Source organism: Leuresthes tenuis, unplaced genomic scaffold (assembly GCF_036924035.1).
Source record: "Leuresthes tenuis unplaced genomic scaffold, fLeuTen1.0.hap1 SCAF_19, whole genome shotgun sequence".
In the NCBI taxonomy this organism is placed as follows: domain Eukaryota; kingdom Metazoa; phylum Chordata; class Actinopteri; order Atheriniformes; family Atherinopsidae; genus Leuresthes; species Leuresthes tenuis.
Window position 1 is genome coordinate 12,254,212 of NW_027325373.1, and position 18,855 is coordinate 12,273,066.

General features: G+C 41.6%; 2 protein-coding genes across 2 annotated transcripts in view; one reads left to right on the forward strand and one right to left on the reverse strand.

Annotated features, from left to right (window-relative positions):
- The window catches only part of LOC140276681 (E3 ubiquitin-protein ligase UHRF2-like), a 29,740-nt gene extending 19,896 nt beyond the window's left edge, over window positions 1–9,844 (forward strand). The window contains exons 7-16 of the mRNA XM_072371476.1: window positions 1,919–2,042; window positions 3,650–3,757; window positions 3,862–3,966; window positions 4,087–4,193; window positions 4,317–4,479; window positions 4,676–4,813; window positions 5,457–5,691; window positions 5,953–6,101; window positions 6,259–6,357; window positions 6,452–9,844. Of these exons, the coding sequence (XP_072227577.1) occupies window positions 1,919–2,042; window positions 3,650–3,757; window positions 3,862–3,966; window positions 4,087–4,193; window positions 4,317–4,479; window positions 4,676–4,813; window positions 5,457–5,691; window positions 5,953–6,101; window positions 6,259–6,357; window positions 6,452–6,598 (1,375 nt within the window). The 3' untranslated portion in view covers window positions 6,599–9,844. The remainder of the gene's footprint in view (window positions 1–1,918; window positions 2,043–3,649; window positions 3,758–3,861; window positions 3,967–4,086; window positions 4,194–4,316; window positions 4,480–4,675; window positions 4,814–5,456; window positions 5,692–5,952; window positions 6,102–6,258; window positions 6,358–6,451) is intronic.
- Window positions 9,845–11,323: 1,479 nt separating this feature from the next.
- Window positions 11,324–15,657, reverse strand: oaz1b (ornithine decarboxylase antizyme 1b). Its single transcript, XM_072371593.1, is given in 6 exon segments — window positions 11,324–12,445; window positions 12,571–12,656; window positions 12,841–13,013; window positions 13,393–13,479; window positions 13,481–13,532; window positions 15,455–15,657. Coding segments are annotated over 6 exon segments (654 nt in total). The 5' UTR covers window positions 15,580–15,657; the 3' UTR covers window positions 11,324–12,314.
- Between the last annotated feature and the right edge of the window lie 3,198 nt (window positions 15,658–18,855).

Below are 18,855 nucleotides of genomic sequence, written 5' to 3' on the forward strand. Positions count from 1 at the left end.
TCTTTCTGGCATACAGAAAGGAGTGTTGAATACTAAATATAGAAATGCAACCCTTTTTTTTGTTTTTTTTTTGCCATTCAGTTCAATACTTTATTAGTCCCCAGAGGGAAACTATATTGCAGCTATATGCATTATTAATAAAGATATGCTATTGTTACAGAAAGATAACAGAATGAAAAAACAGGAATCGGCTGACAAACATTTAGAGGGTTGAAATGTCACAGAGAGGTGTGGTAGAAGTCTTATGATGTCACACACAGTGCCGGCAGGTAATACAGGGGGAACTGTTTTAGCTGAACGTACAGCCAGCAGTTCAAAATCTGGGGTGCAGAGAAGCTCCTTCTTAGTGACATGTCCAGGATTACACGACCTGTTGTTGAGCGAGCACTGTAATCCCTCCTGCTTCACTTTTACCTCTGTCTGCCCATACAGCCTGAAAGCTGCAACTAGAGAGTCGTTACTCCAGCCGTGTCCCAGCGAATAAAATGATATTACCTACCTAATATTTCTGCTGTGTCCTCATCGGGGCTCCAAGCTCTTTAATTTTACCCCACAATGATTTTAGCAGGTACCGTTATTGCTGAGAGGAAGACCCCTCAGTCTCTACTTTTCTACTTTTGCTCCCACTGGATTGAAAATGAATTTAAGAGTGAAAATGCTGAAAAAGTGCAGTTCAACCTGCTTTGAGGTATAATCCAAACGGGAAACGGAGAGGTGTCGGTGTCTGGGAAAATAATATGTTCTTTACTTAACTGCAAGTTAGAGAGACGGTTAAGAAAGTTGATGGAAAACAAATCCCCACTCGGAGGATGTCCTGATCTGATGTCCAGTACTGGATCGGGCCCCGGTCAAGGCATTTTTTTCTTTCTTGGAGTGATTGATAATGGGTCACTGAGTACGCCTCAGCTCTCAGTCTTTATTGTTTTATGTCAACTGTGACAGCAGCGTTCCATGTGTGGTAATTGTTGAGCACATCGCATACTAATGCAGACAGCATAACCCAAACTATTTTTCAACTGCTGTGAATCTGTTCATATGTTATCGGTTATAAAAACACGGCACATATTTTCCATGAACGAATGAAACGACTGCAAATCCACTGTGTCAATGGATCAGTGGGAGACCGAGGGATGATGGGAGACAGACGAGACAGCAGTAGGTACGAGTGACGTCGGGGACCCCAGCAAATTGCCTCTCAGGGACATTAAAGTTTTCTAAGTCTAAGTCTAAACGTGCTGCGTTCACTGACATTAGAGAACGGTTGTTTTTTTGTTTTTTTTTATTTTATATGCTTATTTTAAGGTATTTCTTTTTAGATTTTTCTCTCTTAGCTGCCCTAGTTTTGCTTCTGCAACGTTACACAAAGTGTAAAATGAAAAGAAAACTTAATATTTTTTTACCCTGTCATTTCTTTAACATCACTATGAAAATCATATAAAGTTTGTGCTGCACGTTGCGCCATCTTTAACAATTTTCTGTAAAGACATTGTGTTCTTTTTCCTTTCAAAAAACGGTTGGCAAAAGAAAAAAAAAGCCTCTGCACTGTGTGAATGGCCAAAAATGATTACAGAATACTCATGAATACATGGCGGGCTGCATGGGGGTGTGGTGATTAGCACCATCACCTCACAGCAAGAGGGTTCCAGGTTCAAATCCCGGCTGGGGCCTTTTTGCGTGGAATTTGCATGTTCTCCCTGTGTATGCGTGGGTTCTCCCCGGGTACTCTGGCTTCCTCCCACCCCCTCCAAAAAGAAAATTCAGCAAGGTTTAGGTTAATCCCAATTCACAACATTCTATTTCCACTCCACTCGTAATTTCAATGTCTGTGTCAGAAAGGTGCCGAAATGTGCTTTAGATTTTGTGAGACAGTAAGAAAAGAAAAAAAAAATGCTGAAATGATTTCCTTTTATTCTGCCAGGTACTGTCCAACCTGTAAAAACGACACCAGCGAAGTTGTCAAGGCCGGCGAGAAGCTCAAAGCCAGCAAGAAGAAAGCCAAAATGCCTTCGGCTACAACTGAGAGTCAAAGGGACTGGGGAAAGGTGAGACTTCCCTCGGGCTTACAGAGCCTGAGAAGAAGGTCTTTTCTCTTCCCTTCATATTTCGTTGAAGAAGCAACTGCTAAGTGGATGAGTATGAATGCCCTCTGTCTCCAAAGTTTTTCACCAGTATCTTTTCCAGGTTTGTTTTCTTACCAAAATTCACTCAATTGAATAAAAATGCTCCTGCTTTTCACGCTAGAAACACAGGGATGAGAAAGGAATGAGCCTTTTCCCAGCTCCATCGCCTTCAGCTGGCAGTAGACTCTTAAAAACTGAGTAATCAGATTACTGAAGGTATTTCATAGTCATGTGTCAGCGTTTTTGAAACGCTACGTTCATCTAAAAACAGAACTTCGGTCTGCCTACTAAACATCATGAGAAAATATTTGACTTGAGATCATAGAAGTATATTACAGCTTCAGGCCATGAATTCAAAACCCTCTAAAATCCAGGCATTAAATTTCCATACAAGCACCCATTTAAAACTGTTCAGTGGCTCGTTAAAGAAAACCTACTTCACTCTTTACACTGATTTGCAAAATGGAAACCGATCCGATTTGAATGGAAAGCGCCATAAAGTTGTAGTTGTACAGTTTTTGGCCAGCTGTAAACCCGCCGTTAACTGATGTTTTTCACTACGTTTAAGTAAAAGAGTGTTTTTAATGTTTTTGGTCAAACGTTTCCCGAGCACATTGCAACATACTCGCATCCGTTTTTTTGATATTGTCAGAATCTACTTAACTTTAGATCAAGTTGCTGAGTTTTAGTGGTCTGAGTCATTTGATACTTGCATTAGTCGGATTATCAAAATGTTCTGTCATTAAAACATGACTAACGAACCTCCTCATAAACCCGCTTTCTTTTTCCTTTCCTTGGTTTTCAAGAGGCCACAAGCTGAGAAATTGCTTTATAACTGTTTACTTGGCAAAAACTTCAACCATATAATTTGAGCTCCTGAGGCACAAAACGAGTGTATTTTAATTTTTAGTTTTTAAATTTTTTTTTCAATAGTTTCTGCTCAGAGCTTAACGTTAGATATTTTCCTAAAATCTCCTCAGACTCCTGTCATGGCAACAGTTTTGAGAAAGTGCGTGGATCATTTCCATCCTGGCCGTGCTGTCTCCCTGACGCTCTGCTCCATGGTGTAATGTGAACAATGCCATTAAGCATAACTTAGCCACTTTCCTGGAACTGCCAATGGAAAATAACTCCTTTCTTTACCAGAATGCTCCCTTTTTCTGTGGACTAATTGAAAACAGCCCAGCTTGTGTGCTTGGGCACATTTCAGTGCTGTGAGTCACGCAGCATTTATGCTTGACTTTAATATTATCACAACTTTATGTCCCCTCGAATGAAAAGCGTTTGCTTTGCTGAAGCGTTATTGCATTCTCACTGTAGAACTCATTTGTACTAGCTAAATGAGGTGCCATCCTCTCTTAACGTTTAAAAGACTTTGTCCTGAAGAATTCACTGCAGGTTTTGCTTAATTTTATACACTCATGGCCACCCTGGTCTTAAATGAAGTGAAGAAATACCATGAAAGGGTCTTTGCACTGATTTTACTGTTGAAGGCTGAATTGTTGACGTCTGACTCGGTGTAATTGCAGGGAATGGCCTGTGTGGGGCGCACTAAAGAATGCACAATCGTTCCCTCCAACCACTATGGACCTATTCCCGGTGTTCCTGTTGGAACCACCTGGAAATTCCGAGTACAGGTTAGCAGGTTTTTTTTTTACACTGTGCACTCGACAGACTGAAAGTTTTTATTTTCTCATTCTTCCGCTTCCGTCCGTCTCTCCGCTGTTATCCCCTCCCTCAGGTGAGCGAGGCAGGTGTTCACAGGCCACATGTCGGCGGCATCCACGGGCGCAGCAACGACGGCTCCTACTCACTGGTGTTAGCTGGAGGCTTCGAGGACGAAGTGGTGGGTTTGTACTCTTGCTGTTTGACTTTGGCTGCCCTTGTGTTGAGCCACACGTGACGGGATGTGTGCCTCGCCGCCCTTTGCTGACCTCTGTGTTCTGGTGACTCTGATCTGTGGTAGGACCGGGGAGATGAGTTCACCTACACAGGTAGCGGGGGTCGTGACCTCTCCGGAAACAAACGGATCGGAGAGCACTGTTTTGATCAAACCCTGACTCACATGAATAGGTACGACACATGAAAACGACCAAGAGCAAAAGTTTGATTTTAGAGCCTAGATGACCCATGTGGACGCCTAACTTTTTGATGATTACTTGGATTACTTTTTGACTTGGCTCCTGACCTCTGCAGGGCACTGGCCTTAAACTGCGACGCACCTTTGAATGACAAAGACGGAGCAGAGTCCAGGAACTGGCGGGCGGGAAAGCCAGTGAGAGTGGTGCGCAGCTCCAAAGGTCGACGCATCAGCAAGTACGCTCCAGATGAAGGAAACCGCTATGATGGTATTTACAAGGTACAGCCAAGTGTTGAGCATTAAAATCAAATAGTATGGTTGTTTGAAAGGCTACGATCTACAGTCATGTGGGATCATGCAGCGCAGCACAATACATGTTAAGCAACGGCTCTTTGATTCTGCATTATCTCATGGATCAAGACTCAAAAGCAGCTCCTTTGTGGATATAATTGAATGCTGTTGTGGTGGCTCACAGGTGGTAAAATACTGGCCAGAGATTGGAAAATGCGGTTATTTGGTGTGGAGGTACCTGCTGAGACGGGATGATCTGGAACCAGCGCCGTGGACACCCGAAGGACTGGAGAGGATCAAAAAACTGGGCATCGCTGTTCAGGTTAGACGGCTTTTTCGAGCTGCAGTTCTCTAGCCTTTCATCTTAGAAAAGCCTTCATTTGTATGTATAAAAGAAACCTGCCAAGCCTGAGTGGATAAAGCATGCGCGTGAGCAACCCTGTTTGACATTTTTCCAACTCTGCAGTCCAGGGTTTTTTTTCATCTCGTTGTAGAATGAATGTCCCTTTTTAATCAGAAACACACCCATCTGCTGTTCGTACACAGCTGCAGATGCGCTCATTCAACAACTATTTTGTTCCCATAAAAAAAACGCACAACCGCCGTTACGTCGGTGTGTGCCATCAGCGCTTCATTCCGAGTCGGATGTTTAATTTCATGCATGCACAAATGTGATTTTAACATATTCTGTGGAGTGATGGCCTCGCGTTCCCCATCAGATGTTTGGACCGCAGGTTGGGAACCACTCGTTTAGAGTCACTGCAGAATTTTAGGTGTATTATGTGCCGCAAGTCTTTTTACGAGCTTGCATTTACTGTCGACATCCATTTGGTGTTTCAGTTCCAATCCTTTTGAGCACGTATGTCTTCAGTTTTCAGAAACAGAAAACAAACAAACCAAAAAAAAAAAAAAGACTACTGAGAAATAACCGAATAAGTTGTCTGTGGGAATGCGTCTTCCTGCAGTACCCGCCAGGCTACTTGGCAGCCATGGCTAACAAAACGAAGAAAGAGGCCTGTGCCAGACCCGGTCGCGGCGGCCGCAGTAAGCACTATACCGGGAGGGGGAGGCCGCGGAGACAACGGAAGATCAAGGAGAAAGAGGAGAACGGTGAGGGAGCGGAGAATGAGCTTCCAGTGGCCAAGATGGAGGAGGAGGCACCACAAAGTAACGGAGCGCAGAAGACAGCCGCAGAGAGTGGTGGGTGCTTTTACAGATGATGCTCAAAGCAGGTCAGACAAGGTGTTGTGAGAAGAGGACAGGTGAGAACAGCGAGATCAGGGAAACCTCTTCAACACGGCAACCAATTATCCGCCAGCATTTTATTTCTAGCATTCATACACTGTCGTACATTCTGTTTATTTAACTTCTTCTTCTTTTTATTTCCAATACATATATATATTTTTTTTTATCTCCAAAAGTACCTGCTGCTTTTTAAATCCTGTTGTGCATCTTTACCAGAAGTGTCACCAGCGGAAGAGCCTCCATCTAAACGTGTGAAGATAGAAGAGACCTTCCAGCTGTCAGAGCAGCAGCAGCAGTTGATCCAAGAGGACACGGCCAACAAGAAGCTCTGGGATGAAGCCATGGAACACCTTAAAGAGGGACCGGTATGACACCCTGGGCTTTACACCAGAAACGCATCTAAGTGTCTTTAAAACTTCACACTCGGACCTTAAGCACCTCTTTCCACTTTGCTCGTCCATCCTTTTTTTCGACCAGTTTTATTTTCTCTCCATAATTCCTGCTTTTCTGTTCCCGCCCAAGAATTTCCTGCGAAAGATGGAGCAGATCTTCATGTGCGTGTGCTGCCAGGAGCTCGCCTTCCAGCCCATCACCACCGTCTGCTCACACAACGTTTGCAAGGTATGCGTCACGCGCACCTTAGCGAAGTTCTTTGTACTTACTGCTAAACAAAAAAATCCCTCCGTGTCATTCTCCCGGCCTCTTCCGTCCTCAGACTTGTCTCCAGCGGTCTTTCCGAGCGAAGGTGTACACCTGCCCCGCCTGCCGTCACGACTTGGGCAAGGACTATGTCATGACCCAAAACAAGACGCTTCAGATTCTGCTCGACCAGTTCTTTCCCGGCTACAGCAAGGGCCGATGAGGTCGAAATTACATTCTTAAGTAGGATACGTACATACACGCACACAGGCATCCATTCTGTGCACCCTTGTATACCGTCAAGCACCTAGAGCTCCACTTTGAAACGCATTGCACTCACATAATGTACTTACCCACAGGCAAAAGTGTATTGCATATACAGCCATTTATGTATACAATCATTCATACACGAACAACCTCAGTAGGGACTGACCTCATCTGCTGAACTCGGACTGTCTCCATCAACATCACCAGCCTGAAATTCAAAATCAAAGACCCAATTTTTTTTTTTTAACCTCCCCACACAAGCGGGCACAAACAAAAACGCACAAAAAGCGCCCCTTTCCTCCCCCCCACCCCAGCTCATATTCCCACCAAGAACCCAAGGATTTAGCCCGTTTTCTGCCAATTTTCCAATCTTCCACTTTGTCGCCCGCTGCGTCCTTTAATCGACACGCAGCACGTTGTTCGAGTGCAAACGTATCCTTACGTTTCAATTCCTGCCAACCTGTTTGCATTTTGTGTACCATGTGTGCAGTTTTACACCAAAACCCTGAGCTGATCTGATAGTTTTACTCAGTTGCCAAGATACAGAGCTCGGTGCTATAAGGGCTGGACTGAGAGATGCCCCTGTTATAGCAAGGTAAAGTTAACTCATTGTCTTATCTTAATGGAGCACTACACAAGTGACTCGTGCAGTAAACTTTTTTTTTTTTCTTTTTGTAGGCCTTTCAGGAGCGTTTGCTCGCATCCTGCCAAGTGTTCATGTCACTTGGAATAATGCCACTGCTCCGCCTTGAGCTAATAGGAATAACGAATGTCTCACCGGGGGTAACTTTCTGTGTATTGGCAGAGAACAGGCCTCTGCAGCTGTGTCTTGTTTGTTTGGAGTGTTCGAAGTCCTCCTTAGGTTTAATGTGGAGTTAGAAGAAGCATTTACTTGAGAAAAACACAAAAGGCTGGAGAACAGCTCAGCGGGGAAAATTTCAGGAATCTGCTCGGGGGGGGAAAAAAAGAAAAAAAAAGTTCTGGTTTATGGTTCCACTTCAAAAGTCAGATGACCCGAGGTCGATCTTCTTCGCACATCGGAGTATGTTCTGGTATCTTGTTTTATCGACCGGCAAACTGCTTTCACGTAAATGGTAATCATTGGGAATTCGCTGCAATGTCGTGAAATGCTTGAGAAACCTTGGATGAGCTGCCTGCACGTTGTGGTTGTCCCAGGTGTTGCCAAGCAACCACGATCGAGCAGGACTTTTCTCAGAGTAAGTTAGCTCATACTGTTCCGTGCACATATATATCTCTGCTATTGTCCAACTTCTCAGCGGCAGTGTCCACTGAAGAGCTCTGGGTATTCAGCATGATGTTCTCTCTTTTTAAAGGACGTAGTCGGATGGATAGTTATTATTTGTCAAATCCCATCCAGAGAGCGGAGACATGTGCTGAAGTTTGCACGTGTCCAACCTCAAACAATCTCTAACAGACGGGCTCTCCGGTCTGCCGTATAGTGAGAGGCTCACAAATATCTTTTGTGTGATCAGTCTGTTCTCTGTCCAGCCCAGGGACGGACAGAGATGGAGAAGAGTGCCTTGCAGGGCTTTCAGCACTAAAAGTTAGCATTCGACAGCTAATCCGTTTTACATTCTCAGTTCCAGTCAGAAGTCATTGATTTGAAATGATCATTTTACATCCTTTTTATTCGGTTAACTTTTGGTTGCACTGCTGGTGTTAATGCAGTGTTGAATATCTGAAGCTATCTTTTGCTAAAGAAGACATGTTACCGTTTTGGTTGTTTAATCTCTCCTTCAGCGCGGTATATAGCTTTTTATTTCTTTTTTTTTTGTGCATGTTAAAGGACACTTTTGTAGACACTGCTGAGCTGCCTGAAGTCATTTACGTATCCACATCTCCATGAAACATGCCTGCATGATGCATGCTTTGTGCCTAGTTTGACGTGCTTTCGACGAAGAATGAGCAGCGGCCTCGCGCTTAACAATTTCAGACCAATCGGCTGGCTAATCGGAGCAGACCGGCAATTTTAGGAGGAGGACCTAAGAGAGGGAGGAGCTAAAACAGAGTTTGACAAAGGTGCGTTTACAGACGCTTCTTTTTTCTTTTACATTACAGCTTATTCTACCTTCTTTAGAGTAGCCCCTAAATAAAACCACAAACCTGTAAATTAGAGACTCGTTGAATGTTAAAGAACAAGTACTTGTATACTAGTATAGCACTTATATACTAAAGTCTGGCTGAAGTACATGATGTATTTCCAGATATGTTTTAATTGGGGAAGAAAAGAGAAAGAGAAAGAAAAAAAAAACAAAAAACGTGACGTCATGAACTCCCGTTACCTCATCAAATCGTGCACTTTGTGGTTGTGTTCAGGAGCCTGAGAGATGTCTGCAAAAGGAAAAGCGCTCTACACTCAAAATGAACACTTTGTAAAGTATTACAGTCCAGAAATGTTACAAATGTTGTGTTATTGATTATCAGCTGTGGCCAGATCGTACGGGAGAAGAGCTGTCGCTTTGTCGTGCTCGAGCTGAAAGAGGTTGAAGGCCAAAGTGACGGAGGACGAGACCTTTGTCGTTGTTTGTTCTCATTTTTCCGTGAGCGTTTTTTCCGGCTCAGAAAGAGTTGGGCGCAGGCTCTACATCAGCTGGCCTGTCGTGCAACAGTTCGTGGCCCCCAATAAAAAAAAAAAAAAAGTTGAAAGGAAAGGCAGATGTGAACTTGATGAAAACGAGATGTGTCCTAATGAGGTGATGCGCAGTAAACGGCTTAAACGTTTACATCTCTTAAAACGTAGGAACCGAGCTTAAAACCATCTCTTGACTTTAACCACTTACTTTTAGTGAAAAAAGACAACGAAAAGCACTTGAAATCCTCAGATTATTAGCTTGCTGTAAGAACAAGATGATTGAGATTCATAATCTGTCAATCCGTCTTCCCCGTTATCCCTTTGACTCACTTACCCCCCCCCTCCGTTGTATTTTTTTGCGCCACAGAGTGATACCATAGTGGCAGCTGGTGACGTAAAAGCTCTGCAGCGTCACTCATGTGTTTAATTGTTCCTACACATCGCTCGCTGCATACAGATGCCTCTTTGACCAATGCAGCTTTAAATTCTACACATGAAATGTGTCTTGGGGTTGTTTTTGGATTCGGAGCAGCTGAGCCGTATTTCCAGCTAGAATTGTGCTGATATGGTACTTTAAAATGTCCTGGGTTGGCAGGCCTGAGAGGAACCGCACCAAACACGATGTGGACAGAGGAGTTCTGCGCTTCAGATAACGTCCGTGTTGGTTTTTGCGGGGAACCTTGTCCAAGACCACAGTCGTGATTAAGTGGATCAGTCAGGTTCCGTGTGAGGCTGGGTTAACACATCGGTTTCGTTGCGTTTCTGTTGGTCAGAGCTGTGAGCTGTTCGTCCGACCCCGTCTCGTTCCTGACGCCCCCCCCCCATCCCCCTCTTTCATTGGCAGGCTGTTTGTTTGTTTGTGGTGACGTCCCTGTTTCTGTTCAGTCATTCAGGACTTTTTTTTTTTCCCTTCTTTTTTTTTTTTTTTTCCTTTTTAATGTTTTATTTTATCACCTACATGCAAATACAAATGCTACTATGATCTTTAAAGCTAACTGTGACGTGCATTACTTCTACTGTTGCTTAATCTTGTTTAGATCGTTTTCTTCCCGCATTGCTTGGCGAGCTAACAGCCCTTTCTTTCTCCGCTGTGACCTTCGCTCCCACCTCCTCCTCTCTTCCCTCTGTCTCCTGCCCTCCCCTGAAAAACCTCCAGTCAGTACTAACAACTTTTAGACGTCTTGTGGACGCTTGGCTTTCCGTGCTGTGTTGTTTTACTTTGATTGCACTCTATTGAAGAATAAAGTTTGAGAAGTCACGTTTGGTTTTTCCTAAAAACGCTTAACTGTTTTTATCTATGTCCACGCACCCGTTTCCTTTCCGACCATTTTTAGTTGCTTCTTTTCTATTTTAATCATGGAGTCATTTTTATGTCGGCAGCCTCAAACATTTGCAGCAAACGCGTCGAGAAGTCTCATCGCTTCATATTGTGATCTGAAATTTTATACATGTCATAATAACAGTTGATATGTACCAATTAAATATTTGGATTCAAGAAAAATCAAGTCTTTCCTTTTTTTTTTTTGTCATGTACTTTACAGATTTCACACGTTTACTCATTGCTTTTATGTGCCTTTCATGAAAGAAATATTTATTCGGGTATGAAGAAATTAAATCAAGAACATTTTAGGTCTAATTAACCAAACAAATATCACCTGTGGGTATCGTAGACTTTAAGCTAATTGTAAGGAACAGATGCGTCTGTTCGATTCCTCTTTAATGTGTCAGTGTTGTCATAATGTTTGAAGATGCACGGTAAAGATTTGGAGACTGTTCCTGCTTTGGGAGTAACTGTGCCGAGGCGCTGCTTCTGGACATCTCGTACTCAGTGGTGTGTGAAGTTCAGAATCCTGCGGAGCCTCCTGGTGGTGACACCGAGCGTAAGCCCCACTGCTTTTACAAGTTTCTCCATTTTCAGTTCGTGCAGACTGAGCTGCAGGTTGCTACGCTGTGCGCCGATGACTGCATCATTTTTCAACTAAATTTAGCTGGAATAAAACTGTATGCGTATGGATGCTGTTGATGCTTCCCCAGTAGAAATCTTAACAAAAATGCATTGTTGGAAACAAAATGGAGCTCAAAAAGGAATGGAATTGTTTTTGTTGTTTTATTATCACAGAAGCACGACAGGTACAACTATGCAGGTGAACAACATATCAAATACTAACAGGAAAACAATGTTAAGAGGAATGCTAATCCCGAGAAAAACAAAAAATCCAAATATCACGTCATCCTTTTTTTTTTTTTTTCAAAGCCCCGAAACAAGAAATTCCACAATACTGTCAAAGGAAAGTGGCAGAAAGAGACGAAAGCACTTTGGATTATTCACTTTCCCTCCGCTTCGTACCGTGACACTCCGAGATCTTTAACTTTTAACTCAACCGCCTGTGGCTGACACATGCGACAGCATTCATCCTTCCGTTCCAATTCTAGTCTAAAGTCTTTCACTATCCAACTAGGAAGTACCAATTATTGGGGCTGTTGCTCAAAAATAACGTTTCGAAAACCCTTTCGCTAGTACAAGGGCATTGGTGCCACAAAACTAAACTGGTCCCAATGATTTGTGATTTAGTTCCAAAATAAAAATGGGGAAATATTAAAGTTGGCCAATCAAAAACAAAAAGCTGCAGTACCCGAGTGCAAACCTGATGACCTTTTTGTTGTACAATAAAGAAATGAAAAATCCTCCACACAACTCTGTCATGGCAAGAAATCAAATAGACTTGACAACTGGAAATTATAACAGAACTTCACAAGCTAAAACAACTGCAGATAATTTAAAGTACAAAAGAACTTTTTTTTTCTTTTAGAAGACAACACTGATTAATCTTCAATGACAACAGTTTTAATAAAAACACAAATATAGATGCTGGAAACAAGAGATACGCAGCTTATATTTTCCCTTGAACACAAGAAGTATAGGTGAGTGCTTGCATATAGAACTACAGGCCGGGGGGGGGGGGGGGGGGAACAGCTGTGATGTCGCAAGCTGCAACTGTGTAAGGGTGGGGGAAAGGGGAAAAAAATACAATGGGGAGAAGAAAAATATAGCAGTGAGCGGAGAAGTTGTCAAGAGGGGCTACTCATCGTCTGATGAGTCCCTGTCGAAATTGTAGGCCATGAAGAAAACATCGGGTCGAGGTGGGACGAGGGCATGGCCCGGTTTCACAATCTCAAAGCCCAGGAAACTGAAAGTACGCACCAGTTTAGCTGCGAGAGACGAGAGGCAAGATAATTCGATTAGTTTCACAGAATCTGCTGCACAGCCGACAAAACAACTTCTCCAACAAAGGATGAATGCTCGGAGCTGGGAAAACGAGGCTGTTGGCACGTACCGCGATCATCTCTGTTCTTGTAAAAGCAGACAAACACGCTAACGACTTTCAGATGTTCTTCAGCATACTCCAGGAGAGCGGCGAAACTAGAGGGAGAACACGAGGAAAACAGTCAGAAAATGGAAAAACCCTGTAACAAACAGGCAAAAACATAACCGAGTATCCGGCTGTGTCTCGAGCTTAAGATTGCTTTTGACCTTTCCGATCATCTCACGGATATTTCCACTAATCTAGTCTCACTTTATTTATATTTTGCTAATCTGGTCTCACCTCTCCTTGCTGCCTTCAGGTAGCGGATCCAGAGGTATCTCCACATAGAGCGCGCCGCTGCTCAGCACAGCATCCCACTGTATCGTCTTGGTAACTGTGGGACGACTTTGGAAGTGGAGCATCCCAGGATGCCCATTACCTGCCGGCTCTTCTGTTACAGTCAACCTTCGGTCCTAAAATAGGGACGGATATAATGCACGTGGAAACAGCAGCAGTCTATGTAATGTAAACGCATTTACAATGTATACATAATACTTAATTTATCCTCCACTTGGATAGAAATGTGGTCAAAAGGAAAAATATAGACATGAAGAGGATTCTGACATGACAAATGATCAGTTACTGCTAAACATGGACAGTTTAATCGAGTAAGACCCCAGACGCGCATTCAGCAGCTTTGCTTTGTAAATCTACTCTGATGCCCAGCAGCTAATTGTTAGAACGAGGATGAGCGACTATTCCCAAGGCACTTTTCCCTCAAAAAGCAACAACATACCCTCCTTTTTGCGTGCAGTTATAGCACATCTGAGAACAATATGTTAGTCGACTTACTGTGTAAAGCGGCCGAGCTGAAGGAGCGTGATCCCGTGTGCCATTCCCTCGCCCACCTGGGATCTTCAGGGGTGGGAGAGGGACATCAGGAGCACCACAGAGGCCCCGGGCCGCGGGTACTACTACAGTGCAGGGACAGGCTGGAGAGGAGAGCAAGGAGAAGACAAGCCGATAAATGCTCGAGTTTTTATTTTCTACAAACATCGAAGTGACAACAAGAGCCTGATAGCTCTTACAAGCACAGAGGAGGTTTGTTTAACACAACCGAACTTTCTTTACAGAGTTGTTGAATAGAACGATGCACCACCACAGCACAATGGCATGGGAGGTAACCAACCACAAGTATTTGCTGCGTAAAGTACAAACTCCCATTTTTTTGTTCCCCCTTTCTTTTTAAACCATCTTCAGAGTTGTTTGTGAGTCAAGTTGTTAACACAGCAAAGTACTAATTGCTGCCATATGGCTACAATATTTATTTATTTTTTTAAAGTTCTTATTTAACTTGCAGACATGTGCTGCAAGCACTCTAAATATAAATATAAATAGAGTCACAACTAGGTAACAGCATAAAAATCTAGAAGAATAAATCAACATGTGACAAAATCCTGTCTGTTGTTTGCAGTCCATGATGTATTATGACTGGCTGGCATACAGCCACGAAATAACACTTACTATTTTTTTAAGAATTTATATGGTTGCTCTCAGAAGATAAATACAAGCTGAACATGAAGGTGAAGGCTTTGGTTTCACCATTGAATGCTAGTTTATACGGTCTGTAAACAAACTGCCATAGCCTGAGGAGATTTGGTTTAGAAATAAGATTTAAAAAGAAACAGTCTGCAAAGCCTTACAATTAAGAGGCTTGCCAATAAGTACAGAATTTTGGCCATTTCCTGCTAAATTATTTTTCCAACAATCAACTGCCTGTAAAAATGTCTTGTGTTTGTGAGAGTTCTCATTTAACATCCTTTAATAAACCATTACATGAATATAAATGATTAAAATAAAGCGATTTTTAAACCATTATTGGCAAACAAGTTTCCAATTCTGATTAATTAAGTGTAGCGTTTAAAAAAAAACAAAAAAAAAAAAACCCAAATGTCTAGGAGATGGCCATTAAATCAATACTGGGATGAATTTTGGTCTACAAAGCAACGCCTAATTAGCGCTTTACATGAGAACGTATTTATGAAAATAAATTCTATTAAAAATAGTTAGATCTTCTCCTGGAAGGAGCATTTAGCCGACTTATTTAATTTATTTTTTTATATAAAAACATCAACCACAACATCCGTCCCTGCGCGCAGTGATATGGTCCCGCTGCTGTGAACTGCGAGTTGCGTAATAAGAGCAGATTGCGTTGATAGATAACGAGGTCAGAGGAGATAAACATGAATAACCTAGCTAATTTTTCTTCCAACATATTCTCATATTTTTCTTGCTTTTTCACAAGCATTAAAAAGAAATGATCAGAGCTAAAGTTTAGCTACCACTATTTATGTAGACGAACAGTCTGTCTGGGGAATTTTCTGAACGTAACATAAAATATTTGACGTTATATCGTTGATCACTTTAAGCTGCTGATATTAAACTAAGTCGATTTCACGATTAGCCACAATATTTTTTTTATAAAATCCACGCAATTGAATTGGACTTTTGACAGTACACTGCCTTTAAAGACTAACTGAGTAAAAATTACGGACTACACTTCCTCAAATGAATTAGCTTATTGTCGCTAACTGGTTAGCTTGCTAGCGAAGATGACTAGTGACGTAACACAAGTTCGTCGTCAGCTAACGCTGCTCAAGTTGACTATTGGGCCGAAAAATAAATATTCAGTTTTAAAATTACAGAATTTTACGACAAGGTTAAGATCACAACTAAAAAAATTACACACACGTAGGCTATTGGCGACACTGAGTGAAGTTTACACCAAATACAATTAAATGCCATTTACTTCCGCTTTTCCGAGCTAGCTAGCTAGCTATATTAGCTAAGCCACCCCTCCCCCACGACATGGTTAGCACGTAGCTAGGCGAAGTACTTCTCATCCTTTACTTACTTCCCAATCATGTCACAGATACCACTATTTAATTTCGCCATGGTAGTAAAGGGCTGCTGTTTTCCTTCTTTCTCGCGAGCAAAGCAATGACTGTTTAGTATCCGCTGGAGGTTGGATTTTACCATCCGGCCTCGGAAAGAGACACGACTGGCTGACTTCTCTCTGCTATCTTGGCAAGGTAATGATCGGTCAGAAGGCTGGGAGCTGCTCAAGTGGGGGAGAAAAAAAAGAGGAAGTAAAGTTACACGTAATGACACAATACTGTTACCTTCATTTTATTTATTTACTTAAAAATAAGGGCGACATTCATGAAAGTTGCTATTCAGTAATTGTACTGTTGATATATGTTTCGTGTAAGATCACATTTAACATTTTAGAAAGTCTGCCATAACTAATTTGAAACAAATTGTTGCAAAATACTTTTTTGCACGTGTGTTTTATTGATCCATACCACACAATCGTTTAGCACAAAAATGCACAAACCAAAACAACTTTATGACTTTTGCTATAGCCATTGTCCACACATCTACACATACAATATCACAAATGTTTCAAGTGGCATAAATGGACTCGCTTGTGTATTTTAGTTACAGTCTTTCCTATTCTATACAGATTCTATAGTTCCTGCTCCTCATCTGTGGGTATTGTTGATGATAGCAGTAAAGATCCAACAGTAAAAGCTCCTCTACGGGGTTAAAATCCTTTGCTCAATCCACAATTTTACTCACTGTATTTATTCTGTATTAACAGCACAATTATTGTTACTGTGCATATAATTTCTTCAAAGACTCATATTCATAGATACTGATATTTTTGTTGTTTAGGTTACAAGGTAGTGCAGAATAGGTCCTTTTGAAAGTAAATTCACAAAAGCAAACGTAATTTCTTGCCACACACATCTCATACGTAATGTGTCAAAACAAAAAACAATTTTGGGGAAAAAAATAATAAAAAGAGGCTTTTATATTGATAGAGGAAATTTAGTTATGGCTACACCTGACCAGCTAATGCTAACTTTGCTAAAACGTTATACGAAACGTTTGCACAATGTGCTAGTAGATATGATAATCGCAAACATTTCTTCTGATGGGTTCTGACCTATTTCAAAGCAGAAATGATTACACAAGAATAATATCTCGTTCTACGTCAAACCAAACTGAGTGGTGCTCCCCTTTAGCCTTTAAGAGGAGAGTAAAGAAACTGGTTAGCTTAGCCCGTGTTAGCTTCCGTTACATGGTGAGGGGCCGTCTAATGGAAAAGTGTCTTCGAGAGAACTTGTCAAGGGCTGACCTTAAATACAGTTTAAGTTAATCAGTTTTATTGTTACATTGCAGATTATGTTGCTCATCTGTATATAAGGCAGTTCCATCATTGCACGAAATTTCTGAGGGCCATCAAAGTCTTGACCAAAGTTGAAAACATCTGTATTATTACGTTGGTAATTCTGAATGCACTCACCCTTAGTTTTGATATTTAACACATGATGCCCAGGTAAATGACCTGAACATGTTTTTCTATCTATCTCATCATAGTTTTGTGGAAACTACACCTTAACACCTGGAAGATGACGAGATTATATCTATAATCTAAAATTTACAGATACTTTTTCATTTAATTCTTTGCCAGCTCAAAGCTACAAAGCTCTATTCAAAGCACTGAAATATTGACAGTCTTACACTCAAAGCAGTTTATGGACCTCATATTTCTGTTGATAGGTCTAAATGGAGTGATCATTTTAATTAAATATGATAATAATGTGTATATATGTATGTATTATAATTCTTAATTAAGAAAATTAATTTATTGGAGATGGTAAGTAATGGCCATTATTACTAAAGTTAAAAGTGATGAAAGATGTTTGATTTTTTCATTATGTCCACTAGATGGAAACAAAGTAACACGATTACTCCTTAGATAGCCATCACGTAACTGTACATTGTTGGTGTGAAGTAGAAATAATGTTTTCTTTGTCGACTTTGAAATGTAGGGCTTCTTGCATGAGATGTTGAAACGAAACATCTGACAAACAGGTTCAGCTCTTCGTTTTGCTCCACTTTGAATCTTTGAATTGAGGGGCTACTGTTCAAGAGAGATGGTCCCTCTCAAAACATGGTTAACTTCACACTTGAGAAAAGTTTGCAGTCAAACGTGTGGACAAAAAAAAAAGCCTTAGATGAGATATATTAGATAAGTCTTTGAGTCCTGTGACCCTGATGCTGCAAAATCCACCCAAGCGCATTCATTGGAGTCTCGACCAGTGACAGCAGCACCCACCCACAATGGCTGCAGGTGACATAGTTCTGGATCCCCTGACGGGTGTATCCAGACTGTCTTAAGCTGTCGTGCCTCCATCACAGCTGTGTGAGATGATGGATGCTTCATCCGCCAAAAGACTTTTGAGAAGTCCTTTTTTTTTTATGACTTCTTAAAAAAAAGAAAATAAATTGAAAAACCTTTAAATAATCTGTGATCTAATCCAACTAAATGTGAACCAGGTTGAAAACAGGATGTCTTGTTTTCATGTGAACCCAAGACAATCTAGTGATGTGAACCTGGGTGAGTGGAAACACACACTGTATCTTGCAGAAGTACTTACTTACTTTTGCCGTACAACCTGGTATTAAAATGGATTTTAAGTGGATTTGTATCTGCCGATCGACGCAAAAAGCCAACCACTTGGAACGTGCATAAAACATTCACACGTGAAATGAACAAGAAATGAATCAAAAACATGTGTATGCATACTTTTAAAAAGACATCGCTTACAGCAATCGCAGCTGCAAGTCTCCTCGGGTATAAATCTGTGAGTTTGACATTTCTAGCTACTGGGATTTTTGCCCATTCCTTAATGCAGAACTGCTTCAACTCCCTCAAGCTGGATGGGCTCTGCTGCTCTACAGTAATCTTTAAGTCATGCCACAGATTTCAGTCAGATTGAGATCTGGGCTTTGACTTGGCAATTCCAACACGTTAACATGTGTCCTCTTAAACCAACAAAGTGTTTATTTTGCAGTATGCTGAGGGGTGTTTGTATTCATAAAGGGGAAACTCTGCCCTAGTCTCAATTCTCTGGAAGCCTGAAACAGGTTTTCTTCAATAATTTGCCTGTATTTAGCACCATCCATCATCAATTTAATTCTGAGCAATTTCCCAGGCCCCACCACATATAAAAACAACCCCACAGCATGATGATGTCACCACCATACTTCATTGTAGGCATATTGTCCTTGAAATGATAAAAGGGTTGGAACTGACGCACACAGCGTCTTCCACGATGGGTTAAAAGATTTTGTTTTAGTTTAATTTCTTCTTCCACATGTTTGGGGAGTTTTCCAGATGGAGAACTCCAAATGTTCTTTCTTTTTTCTGGCAACCCAGCCATGTGGTGTCTATAGTATATG